Here is a 13,471-nt window from a genome sequence, read left to right as displayed (position 1 = left end):
TTAACATAAAACTTTTTCCTAATGTATATCTTGATTTTTTCAAATGAATAATAAAGGCAGGTAAATAATAAGTTAACCTATTCCTGTCTCAAATTTTAAAAACAGTTGTACCCTTACCCCCCCCCCAAAAAAGGTTATACCCAATTCAAATGACAATGATCTTCTATTGCGTCCTCTTTTCTCTATCACTCCCAGTTACTCTCCCCAACACCCCACAATGGGAAAGTGTAATGATTTTTCAGTGGATGGATGTTTCTTAGACAGGTATGCATGTATGTATGAATGTAAATTTTGCTTAATACCAGGAGAATTGCCTTGTTAGACATACCCTTTAGTGGATTTTTAACCAGTTGTCATATAAAAATACACAGTATCCCCAAACTGGAAAACAATATATTAATTTATTCCCAAGAAAACAAAACACGGAACCTCATCGAAAACAAACATCAGATACAGTAGTTTCAGGGCATTCCCATGGCTGTCAGAAATCCACTAGCCCAAACACCATGCTCTTCCAACATTAAAGTGTTTAAGACATAAGAGAGATGACCAACAACATGCATGTAAACATCAATTCCAGAAAGATTTCTCATTCTACATGAGAAACATCCAGTGTAAAAAACATTTCTTCTTCTCAGGTGCTGTCATTGAAATAAGTTGAAAAGAGACAATTTTTAAATTTCACTGCTGACCCTGAGTGCACTCCCTATCCCCCCACCTATTTTGTTTTGAGACAAAGTCTCGCTCTGTCACCCAGGCTGGAGTGCAGTGGGGCGCTCTCAGTTCACTGCAACCTGCACCTCCTGGGTTCAAGCGATTCTCATGCCTCAGCCTGCCAAATAGGCACATGCCACTAAGCCCAGCTAGTTTTTATATTTTTTAGTAGAGATGGGGTTTCACCATATTGGCCAGGCTGGTCTGGAACTCCTGGCATCAAGTGATCCACCTGCCTCGGCCTCCCAAACTGTTGGGATTACAGGCGTGAGCCACCGCGCCTGGCCCAAGCCAGAGCTCTTATAAGGGGGCTCATCCCATCATGAGGATCCCACACTCGTGACCTCATCTAAACTTCCCTTACCAAAGACCCCATCTCAAATACCATCACATTGAGAGTTAGGGCTCCAACACATGAATTTTGGGGGGACACAGTCCCATCTATAGCAATGGTAATTTGTGCTTGGAGCCCACTCTGGCCACCTTAGCGGGGCTGGCCTCTCTACATGTGGCCTTTGAGGGTTGCTTGTGTGACCAGCCTTCCCTATTCCTTAACTCTTTACCACCCAAAACAATTCCATTTTTTTCAGTAGCAAGAAAAAAGGTTTTACTTCAAAGTTATTCCCTTTAAATATGATTGACATTCAACAGGCACAGTTATAGAAAAAAAATAAAATTGTTCATTAAATGTGTCATCCATTGTAGTAACTGCTTTTTGTTAGAATAAATAAATATTTAGAAACTCAACGGTTTAGTATTACAGGAGTAGTAAAGTAGACTTCACATTTTTTCTGAGCTGACAGGAGTTCTTCTCAATATTAACACTGAGACCATTCTTAAAATCTACCCTCTCTGGTATACTAAATATGGCTTTATTTCACCTTCTCTCAGTAAATCCACCTCAGGAAATGAACCGAGAAGACCAGTAACAGAGTCCTAATTCTCACACAGAGAAACTGTTCCCTGGTGCTATTACCTTTCTAAGCCTCAGTTACTTCATCTGCAAAATGGGAGTAATTATATAAGGTCCTCAGAAGACTGTTGTGAGGTTTGAATGAAATTAGATACATAAAGGAATACCAGAATGGCTGGAACACAACAGGCCCTCTCTCCGTCTCCTCCTTTCTCCCTCTCTGTTGAATAATCTCTGATTTAACCCTTAATTTGTCATTACTGATCTCCTGGGTCTGGTATCATGCTACACAGCCCTGTGCGTTCCTGTATTAAACTACAATCACTCTGCAAGATTCTCCGGAGGAGGCTTTCCGGTGTTGACATTATTGCCAAGATTTTTAGAGTGAAAAAGCTCTTGTGTTTCCTTTTTGTTTCAGTACATGTCCTGTGCATAAGAGACACTCAAGAAATGTTTATTGAATGTAGGCTGAATGAATGAATGGATGGATGGATGAGGGATAAATAACAGAGATGCTCATCTACAATTGAAGGCTCTTAAAAATCGAGCCACTACTATCAGTACCAGGCATTGTAAAGCTACTCAGAGCATACTATGGTTCAATTAAAAGCCTCACAGGATAGAATTTGGTCTCTATTTTGCAAGTAAGATAATATCAGGGAGAGGGGGGAATCACAGAAGAGGAAAGTGTTCCAGACTTCAGACTAGATCTATGTGATAGCACCTCTCTTGAATGCATATCTCCATTCTTGCAAGGACTTTTTAGTGTTCTCAATGGAAGACATGACATAGGGACCAGCCTACATTCTGGCATACAAGAGAGAAATGTTCTATTTCCCCGAGGTCCTTTTACTGAAGCAACAGACAGTGAATTCTGGAAAGCATATCCTGTTTCTTGTTAATGACTTTATACTATATACAGAGATTTGGCCATGAGTAAACCAAAAATGCTAGTGTTGAAACTCAGAAACAAGATCTAGTCTCCATTCAGGTAGCTTATGTTTTAAAGGAAATTGGTGAATTACCCAGAAAGCTGTTTCAGTATCTGTCTGGTTGAGCACAGTGGTGACAGTTAATGTGTTATAAAAGATTCCTTCTTCAAAGAAACCTAATTCTTAGTTTCCTAGATAGTATTATCTACAATTCTCTTTTTTATTAGAACATTTGAATATGAGTATCTGGTTCAAAGATGTGAGGTCATTTAAAATTATTGTTGATCCTAACAATAAACTAATATGGAGGTGAGCATCAAGAAACAGCGAGACTAAAAGTGGCCAAAGTGCCCAGATTGCTCTACCCAGCCATCCTGTTAGTGTATTTCACAGTGTCCAGTGGACATTTTAAGTATCATTATTTGCCAGGTCCTGAAGCTATAAACGTCCTGAAACCATTAACATTACGAAGGCAAAAGTCTCTCACAAAAACAGGCTCCTCTTCCCAACTGCCATTTCCCTTCAGTCATGAGTAGCTCATGAATAGCTCAAAAATACCAGCTGGGTTGTATCGCAGTTTCGCTCTGATTGAGGGTTCTTTCGCGATGCCTCAGTTCTAGGCATTCCACGGTAAGGGGGTAGGTATTAAGCTCAAACTTGTTAGCAAACAGGCTTGGTGAATTAACCAGCCACTTTAAGTCTCCATTTCCATAGATACAAATACCATGTACATAGTGGCCTGCAAAAGAAAGAACAAGAAACAGAGTCAAAACGTGCTTGCTTTCAAAAGGGTGATGAACTTACAGAATACTAGAGGTACTCTCTGACTAACTACAACTGTGCCAATGCTACAGGATTCAAATGAAATATGATTGTGCAGTCTCAGCCCACAAAGAACTGGAACTCTATTTAGAAGAACAAGAGGTACAAATACGTTATTCGAAAAAAAACGAGAGTTAAATCATAGAAGGCATAAAATAACAGATGTTAATATTTTAATTGTTATGTTAATTACTATTTATTATGTCAATATTAATATTAAAATTGTGTTAGTAACATAATAGGTGTTACAAGGCCATTCATATACAGTAGTCCCCCCTTATCTGCAGTTTTGCTTTCTGAGGTTTCAGTTACCCGAGGTCAACCATGATCCAAAAATATTAAGATATTTTGAGAAAGAAAGAGAGCATATGACTTTTATTCCACACAACTTACTTTTATTCACATAACTTTTATTACAGCATATTGTTATAATTGTTCCATTTTATAATTAGTTATTATTGTTAACCTCTTACTATGCCTGTTTCAAAAATTAAACTTTATCATAGATATGCATGTACAGGGAAAAACAAAGTACATTTAGGGTTCCATACTGTCTGTGGTTTCAGGCATCCACTGAGGGTCTTGAAATGTATTCCCCGTGGATAAGGGAGGCCTACTGTGTTACTAAATGAGAGTTACAGATGAGAAGTCCTACAGTGGTACAGGTGGAAGAGGTCTTTATGGATTGCATAGGGTAAATCTTTTTCCTGAGTTCTAGGCTATCCAAGTGCCTACTTTATATCTCTGCCTAGATGTGTAATAAACCTCAGTGATGTAACATGTCAATATTGAATTTTTTTTTTAACCTCAATAGCTTTTGGGATGGGGACTTTCTGGGAGAGGCGGTTTTGTTAGGAATAGGTTAGAAACAAGAATAGTAGGAAGTTGCAATCATTTTCCAGAGATTCCTCTGGGCACATAGTAGGACAATTGCTGGTTGACCGACTTCACAGACTGAAGGGTTGGGCCTTGTATCTCATAAGTATGGACAGTCCTTAAAGATTTTTGAATAGAAGAATCAAATAATGAAACTGATTTTAGCAAGATTAATTTTGAAGTGTTTTGCAGGGTACATTAGAAACCAAGAGGCTGCAGTAGTAACATAAACTGGAGAGCTCGTTCAAAGTTAATGTCTGTGATGAGTGAGAAAGGGAGGATATTGAAGACGCTAGTACAGAAGGACAGACAGAATGTGGTGATTAATTCAGTGGGCTGGGAAGAAGCATAAGAGAGAGTGGAAGTCACTGGGGAAAGACGCCAGAATTGTAGGAAGTGAAAGAATGATCAGGCGGCGAGAACCGAAAACACAGGTCTTAAGCACATGCTTAAGGAAATGGAAGTGAACAAGGAAAGAATCTTTCGGCCTGGAGAAAGCAGAGGGTTCATAGACAACTCAACGTCTTCAAGATAGGGGAAATGAGTACACGCTTTGGAGAGAAGGAAAAGAGGCAGCAGAAAGGGAGAGGCTGAGAGTGCAAAAGGGTAAGGGTCCAAGAGAGGGGGCCCACAGATAGCTGAGACCATAGCTGGTGGCTTTTGTTGGGAGGATGGGTGACTTTTTCTCTTGAAACAGGAGGGAACAATGAGAGAATGTGTCCAAACCGCTCTAAGATGGTGGGACAGCATGACATGACAAGGGACTAGATGATGAATTTTGATCACATATCTTGAAAGTTCTTTTTCAAGTTGAAATGGTCGCTTTTGAGAATAGGAAAGACTGTTTTAGCATAATCTTGTGATATGGTTTGGCTGTGTCCCCACCCAAATCTCATCTTGAATTGTAGCTCCCATAATCCCCACGTGTTGTGGGAGGGATGCAGTGGGAGATAAGTGAATCATGGGGGGCGGTTCCCCCATACTGTTCTTGTGGTAGTGAATAAGTCTCATGAGATTTGATGGTTTTATAAGGGGCTTCCCCTTTTGCTTGTCTGTCATTCTCTTTTTCCTGCCACCAGTAAGATGTGCCTTTTGCCTTCTGCCAGGATTGTGAGGCCTCCCCAGCCATGTGGAACTATGAGTCCATCAAGCATCTTTTTCTTTATAAATTACCCAGTCTTGGGTATCTCTTCATCAGCAGTGTGAAATCAGACTAAGATACCCTGGGAACTTAAAGGTGAGCAGGAAAGCTGAAAAAGTGTCCCTTAGGAAGGGCACTAGGAAAATAATGGGTAAACAAAAGGATAAGTAGGTAGCCAGGAGGCCTAGCTGAAGTTAGGTGACAGGACCCAATGATGGGCGTGTCTTAAGAGAGTTCCACAACACCCTCCACCAATACTCTGCCTAGGGAAGTACAAATGGCAAAAAAGGCAGATGGTGGTAATGATTAGGGTTCGGAATCAGCCTTATAGGGTCAAAATGGCAAAGGGACCGAAAATGTTGGTGAGGACATCTTGTAGTGGCTGATTACAATACCCGGGTCAGACAGGGAGTCCTCAGAAGGAAGCTCACAGAAGGAAAAAGCTCGAAATGTTCAATTCAAACAAAAACAACATGGTTTAGGTGTGGACATAAAACAGTGAACAAACTGGTCAAAAATCCTAGCTATCTTGGAGTTTCTGCTCTGGGAATAAAGACAGTAAAATAAGTAGGATGTAAGTAGGTGAAGGAAACTAGTAGAGGTGACAAAGACATTGTAATCAGAGATGGGCACTCCAAGTTGAAGATCATTCTAAGTGCTAAGAGGCCTGATGAAGGTAATACAGGTTGGGTGTGGTGGCTCATGCCTGTAATCCCAGCACTTTGGGAGGCCGAGGCAGGTGGATCACAAGGTCAGGAGATCGAGACCAGTCTGGCCAACATGGTGAAACCCCGTCTCTACTAAAAATACAAAAATTAGCTGGGCGTGGTGGTGGGTGCCTGTAATCTCAGCTACTCAGGAGGCTGAGGCAGGAGAATCACTTGAACCCAGGAGACGGAGGTTCCAGTGAGCTGAGATCGTGCCACTGCATTCCAGCCTGGGTGGTGAGAGCGAAACTCCATCTTTAAAAAAATTAAAAAATAAAAAAAAAAGAACATAGGCAGGTGGCATGCACTATCCCCTGAAGAAAATATGGGCTGATTAAAGTAAATATATCAACATGCTTCAGAATGGACCGAAATTTCTTTATAGTGGCATGAGAACATTGCTGTCCACAGTGGGATGAGACCATCAAGAGACACATGAAAAAGAAGTTGGTGTAATGGAGAGTTGTAGAGATGGAGCAACTTGGAAATTTTCACCTGAAATATTTAACATTTAGGTGCAGGTAAGATGGGGCCGGGCACGGTGGCTCACACCTGTAATCCCAGCACTTTGGGAGACCAAGGGGGGCAAATCACGAGGTCAAGAGATCGAGACCATCCTGGCCAACATGGTGAAACCCCGTCTCTACTAAAAATACAAAAATTAGCTGAGTGTGGTGACATGCGCCTGTTGTCCCAGCTACTCTGGAGGCTGAGGCACAAGAATCGCTTGAACCCGGGTGGTGGAGGTTGCAGCAGTGAACTGAGATCTTGCCACTGCACTCCAGCCTGGTGATAGAGCAAGAATCCATCTCAAAAAAAAAAAAAAAAAAAAAAAAAAAAAAAAGATGGACTGATGAGTAGAGGCAAAGCCTTGTTACCATAGGGAGAAAAGGCCAAACCGCCATATTGTCATTCATTCACTGATTCATTCGTTCAAACAATCACTTACTAAATAAATATTTATTACATATTATGGGCTGAATTGTCTCTTTAAATTCATATGTTGAATCCTAACGCTGAGTGTCTCAGAGTAGAGACAGGGTCTTTAAAGAGGTAATTAAGTTAAAATGAGACCTTTAGGGTGAGCCCTAATCCAGTATGACTGGTCTCCTTAGAAGAAGAGGCGATTAGGACACAGACACATACAGAGGGAAGACCATGTGAGAACACAGGGAGAAAATGCCACCTACAAGCCAAGTGGAGAGGCCTCAATAAACCAACCCTGCTGACACCTGGATCTTGGACTTCCAGCCTCTAGAACTAAATAAATTTCTGTTAAGCACCTAGTCTGTGTCATTTTCTTATGGCAGCTCTAGCAAACTACTACTCATGCCCAGTATGTGCTGGGCAATATTCTGAATGCAGTGTGTGCCAGGACTGATACAAACTCTTCTTCATAAAGTTCTATGGAAATGGAAATGACTTAGGATTTCTAGTTCTTTTCCATTTGGAGGGGAACCCTTCTTGCTAGTGTCACCTGCCATCCATCATGCCAGAGCTGTGCAAACCCCAACAGCTCTCCAAGCCACTGGGAAGGCTGCCTGTAGGGGGAGCAGGGACTGGCCTGAGGATTGGGGGCCCAGCTTTCTCTGTGGTGAGAACATGACATCACTTCTCCTCCTTATGGCTTTCCCCTCTGAATAGCTAGACTCTCAGAAGGCACAGCAAGAGGAATAAACAAGAAGAAAGCCGACTCTATAGGAAAAAAAAAAAAATCAGCCAGGTGTGGTGGTGCATGCCTGTGGTCCGAGCTACTTGGGAGGCTGAGGTGTGAAGCTTGAGCCCAGAATGTTGAGGCTGCAGTGAGCTGTATTCATGCCACTGCACTCTAGCTTGAATGACAAGTGAGACGCTGCCTCTAAAGAAAGAAAGAAAGAAAGCTGAAAACTAGCAAGGAGAAAAAAATGTCACTATGATTTGAACCCATCTTTCCATCTCCCTAGGTAATTATAAGTTTGAGAGCCTTTGGCTTCTCAAATAACTAACAGATTGGTCTAAATATAGCAGCAATTCTCTCTCCATGAGAACCCTGGATTCCACAGCTACCTTCCTGCTAACACCAACAGGCAGTGGCCTAGAAGCATGGAATGAGAGCCTCACCGTGACAGCCTCCGTGACTGTCTTCCATGTCACTCCACTTTATAGCTCTGAGGTTTCCAGTCCAGGATGCATTTGGCATAGAGCCAGGAACACCTGCAATGTTGATAAAGAAAAAACGTAGCGATGAGAACCATGAGAGAAGGGCATCAATTACATCAATTAAGCCTCTAAATCAGGCTTACTTTCTTTCAGTTTATTACCTTTCACATTTCACACAGATTGGTATGTACTCATCTACCCATCTTCTGTTTCCTCCAGTTGATCTTTTGACCAGAATTTTAGTTGTTGACTCATCATCTAATTAGTATAACATCTAATTCAATCAATATACAAATCAATATACTAATACAATTCTGATCCATTTACTAATACCTAATTCAGTTGGGGGGTGGGGTGCTGTAGCTTGGCATCTTGCTAAGCTAGGGTTTCTCCACCTCAGCGCAATTGACACTTTGGGCTGGATGATTCTTTGTTGTGGGGACTGTCCTGTGTTTTGTAAGATGCTTAGCAGCATCCTTGGCCTCTACCCAATAGATGCCAATAGCACCGTCTTCTCAATTGTGACAACCAAAAACATCTGCAGGTATTGCCAAATGTCCTGTGGGTGAGCAAAATCACCCCATTTGAGAAACACTGTGCCAAGTGTTTCTCAATAACCCTGTCTATGAAATAAATTTGGGTCGGTCATAGAGATTGAAGGGCCTATTTAATCATAGTTAGACTCCAAGATTATAATATATAAATCATTACTAGAGAAGAAGTTGCCAGACATAGTGGCTCATGCCTGTAATCCCAGCATTTTAGGAGGCCGAGGTAAGAAGATCCCTGGGCAACAGAATGAAACCTTGTCTCTACAAAAAATAAAAAATTAGCTGAGTGTGGTGGCATGTGCTTGTAGTCCCATCCACTTAGGAGGCTGAGGTGGGAGGATCATGTGAGCCTAGGAAGGTCAAGGCTGCAGTGAGCCATGATTGTGCTACTGTACTCCAGCCTGGGTCACAGAGCAGGGCCCTGTCTCAAAAAAAAAAAAAAAAAAAAAAAAAAAAATTAAAAAAAGAAAGAAAAGGAAAATGTGGGAATCAACATAAATGCAGCTAAAGAGAAATACTTTGCTTTAGAGTTACAGCGTTTTCCACCAGTGAGTAATGCAATCAGAATGTAATTTTGATGCAATGGCACTATGCAAATGCTATCTGTACCCAAATTACAATAGTCCTCTCTTAGAAGATTCTTTTTAATTATTGATAAGATATATTGTGGTAGGCAGAATAATGGCTTCCACCCACCCCCTCAAACACACACATACAGAACAGACAAAGATGCCCACATCCTAATCCCTGGAATCCAAGAATATGTTATTTTACACGGCAAAGGGGGATTAAAGTTGCTGATCGGCCGACCTTAACATAGGGAGGTTGTCCTGAATTATCTGGGTGAGCCAAATGTAATTAATCACAGAGGTCCTCAGCGTTGGAAGAGGGAAACAGGAGAGCTGGACAGAGTGACGTGATGTGAGAAGGCTCTCCTCTGACTCTGCCTTTGCTGTTTGAAGATGGGGGAAGAAGCCACCAGCCAGGAATGTGAGTGGCCTCTAGAAGCTAGAAAAGGCGAGGAACTGGATTGTATTCAGAGCCTACAGAAAGGAACCTGACCCAGCCAATGCCTGGATTTCAGCCTAGTCAGGCTTTTGTCCTACAGAATTGTAAGACAATATATTTATGTTGTTGAAGCTGCTAAATTTGTGGTAATTTGTTGCAGTGCCAGTTAAAAAGCTAATACACATGCTAATGAGAAAAAAACAACTCAAGGGCTGTGTGCAGTGGCTCATACCTGTAATCCTAGTGCTTTGGGAGGCCAAGGCAGGAGGACTGCTTGAGGCCTGGAGTCTGAGACCAGCCTGGGCAACATAGTGAGACCCTATCTCTACTAAAAAAAATTTTTTTTTAAATTAGCCAGGCATGGTGGCTAATGCCTGTGGTCCCAGCTGCTCAGCAGGCTGAGGCAGGAGGATCACTTGAGCCCAGGAGTTCAAGACTGCAGTGAACAATGATTGTACCTCTGCACTCCAGCCTGGGCAACACAGAGAGACACCATCACCACAATTTTTTTTTTTTTTTTTTTTTTTTAAATTAGCCAAGCATGGTGGTGCACTCCTGTAGTCCCAGCTACTGGGGAAGCTGAAGTGGGAGGATTGCTTGAGCCTAGGAGCTCAAGGCTGCAGTGAGTTTGAGTGCCACTGTATTCCAGCCTGGGTGACAAGAGAGGGATCATTCCTAAAATAAAAGAAGGAAAAAGCTACTTAAGATGATGAGTATTTTTTTTTTTTTTTTTGTGACGCAGTCTTGCTCTGTCACCCGGGCTGGAGTGCAGTGGCCGGATCTCAGCTCACTGCAAGCTCTGCCTCCCGGGTTCATGCCATTCTCCTGCCTCAGCCTCCCGAGTAGCTGGAACTATAGGCGCCCGCCACCTCGCCCGGCTAGATTTTTGTATTTTTTAGTAGAGACGGGGTTTCACCGTGTTAGCCAGGATGGTCTCGATCTCCTGACCTCGTGATCCACCCGTCTCGGCCTCCCAAAGTGCTGGGATTACAGGCTTGAGCCACCGTGCCCGGCCAAGACAATGAGTATTTTTAATAATTTTTAATAAAGAAAAAATTGGACAAGACCAATATTTTAAAGACATTTAATTAAATTAGGCTTTTAAAAATATTAATAAAAATGTGCATTTTCAGAAGAAAAAAGGTCTGTTCTTTTGCCCTGATGTCACATGATTATATGATGATCTGATTTGTAACCAGGTTTCCTAACTGAAATTAAATTTTGTTACAGCTTTTCCTGTAAACAGCATGAGTCTTAAACCCTAAGGGCTCTTTATAAGGCAGGGATCTTTTCTTCTTCTTACCTAAACTTGCATGTATTTAATGAAAGTATTCAAGTATTCAAGAAAAACACTATTTATTAAGCAATATTTCTATTTCTTTAACTTGCATTTTAATACTTGACAATTATTTTGGTGCTTGCCTATCTAAAAAGAAGCTACCTTGTTTTGTTCTTAACACACATTTTAAAAGAATTGAAGTAAAACTTGTCTGGTTAAGCTGTGGGATGGGGAAGGAGAGTCTGGAAAGCAAAGAGAGAATCTGGCTTATTTACCTACATCTGTGTGATTAGCTGATGTGTTATTATGAGCTAATGTCTATTAAATAACTACATCATAAAAGTATGAAGAGTACATTCCGATGACAAAAAGTCATTTAATGTTGAAATGACTGTATTTTTGAAAGCACAAGACATTTTTCTTCCTTTTCATTCTCTTTAATATTGATAATCCCAAACTGACTCTTACTCAGAAACAGATTCCATTATTGCAGAGATAAGATCGTGACATTTATAATTAATGACCTGTTGTCTTTATAAAATGAACACACAACACCTACTAACCTCCTGTTACTGAAATTCCAAACCTCAACTTCCATACTTTCTGTTTGATGACAGGTGTCAAACACATCTGTGCTTAGATCTTATTCATGTTTGTGCATTAAAACATTAGATTTTTAAAAGCAGAAGCGAGGAGAAGGGCAAACAGAACAAGTTGAATTCTACTCTTTTTGCGAAGAATCCTGGGGCACAGAAATATCTGGCAGAAGTAGGCACAAAGCTTTGCTATTCGAGTGTGGTTCTTAAGAGTAGGGGCATCAGCAGCACCTGGGAACTTGTTAAAAATGCAGAATCTGGCTGGACATGGTGGCTCACACCTGTAATCCCAGAACTTTGGGAGGCCGAGGCGGGCGGATCACCTGAGGTCAGGAGTTCAAGACCAGTCTGGCCAACATGGTGAAACCCCGTCTCCACTAAAAATACAAAAATTAGCCAGGTGTGGTGGCACACGCCTATAGTCCCTGCTACACGGTAGGCTGAGGCAGGAGAATTGTTTGAACGTGGGAGGTGGCGGTTGCAGTGAGCCAAGATTGCACCACTGCATTCCAGCCTGGGCAACAGAGTGAGACCTTGTCTCAGAAAAAAAAAAAAAAAGAAGAAGAAGAAAGAAATGGAGAATCTGGCCAGGCGCAGTGGCTCATGCCTGTGATCCCAGCACTTTGGAAGGTTGAGGTGTCAGAGGCATGTGAACCAGAGCAACTCCATCTTAAATGGGAGCTAGGTAAAAAGAGACTGAAACCTACTGGGCCGCATTCCCAGACGGTTACGGCATTGTAAGTCACAGGATGAGATAGGAGGTCAGCACAAAATACAGGTCATAAAGACTTTGCTGATAAAAACAGTTTGCAGTAAAGGAGCCGGCCAAAACCCACCAAAACCAAAATGGCAATGAGAGTGATCTTTGGTCGTCCTCGCTGCTACACTCCCACCAGTGCCGTGACAGTTTACAAATGCCATGGCAATGTCAGGAAGTTGCCCTCTATGGTCTAAAAAGGAGTAATAATCTACCCCTTGTTTAGCGTATCTTCAAGAAATAACCATAAAAATGGGCAACCAGCAGCCCTCGGGGTTGCTCTATGGAGTAGCCATTCTTTTATTCCTTTACTTTCTTAATAAACTTGCTTCCACTTTGCACTGCAGACTCGCCCTGAATTCTTTCTTTCGCGAGATCCAAGAACCCTCTCTTGGGGTCTGGATCGGGATCCCTTTCCTGTAACAGAGGCAGGTGGATCTCTTGAGTCCAGGAGTTCGAGACCAGCCTGGGAAACATATAGAAATCTCGTCTCTATGAAAAATACAAACATTAGCTGCACATTGTGATGTGTGCCTGTGGCCCCAGGTACTCGGGAGACTGAGGTGGAAGGATCATCTGAGTCTGAGAGGTCAAGGGTGCAGTGAGCCAAAATCAGGTCACAGTGAGAGCCTGAAAAAGAGAAAGAAAAGAAAGAAAGAGAGAAAGAGAGAGAAAGAGAGAGAGAGAGAGAGGAAGGAAGGAAGGAAGGAAGGAAAGAAGGAAGGAAGGAAGGAAGGAAGGAAGGAAGGAAGAAGAAGGAAGGAAGGAAGGAAGGAAGGAAGGAAGGAAGGAAGGAAGGAAGGAAGGAAGGAGATCCATGCCAGGCCTCTTGTACCAACATCCAACGTCAGCATCTTCACAAGATCCCCAGAAGCTTCTTGTGCATGATCAAGTGTGAGTAGCTCTGAGCTGTAAGCAACACTGGAGGAGGATGCAGCTTCTCCTAGGGAGCAACAGCACTGTCCTTTTTTCCTCCCCTCCTTGACCTCCCTCCCTCAGTCTTCATCAGGTTTCTAGATTAGTCTCTGACTGACTC

The 13,471-nt window shown here is 42.1% G+C and overlaps 1 protein-coding gene across 2 annotated transcripts in view; it reads right to left on the bottom strand.

The window, feature by feature from the left end:
* Positions 1 to 382: 382 nt before the first annotated feature.
* The window catches only part of GCNT2 (glucosaminyl (N-acetyl) transferase 2 (I blood group)), a 76,244-nt gene continuing 63,155 nt past the window's right edge, over positions 383 to 13,471 (bottom strand). For both annotated transcript variants that reach the window (XM_003897043.5, XM_003897044.4), the window contains exons 2-3: positions 8,206 to 8,298; positions 383 to 3,298 (exon numbers count right to left, since the gene is read on the bottom strand). In XM_003897043.5, the coding sequence (XP_003897092.1) occupies positions 3,108 to 3,298; positions 8,206 to 8,298 (284 nt within the window). In that variant the 3' untranslated portion in view covers positions 383 to 3,107. The remainder of the gene's footprint in view (positions 3,299 to 8,205; positions 8,299 to 13,471) is intronic.

Source organism: Papio anubis, chromosome 6 (assembly GCF_008728515.1).
Source record: "Papio anubis isolate 15944 chromosome 6, Panubis1.0, whole genome shotgun sequence".
NCBI classification, from domain to species: domain Eukaryota; kingdom Metazoa; phylum Chordata; class Mammalia; order Primates; family Cercopithecidae; genus Papio; species Papio anubis.
This window is presented reverse-complemented; position numbering and strand designations above follow the sequence as displayed.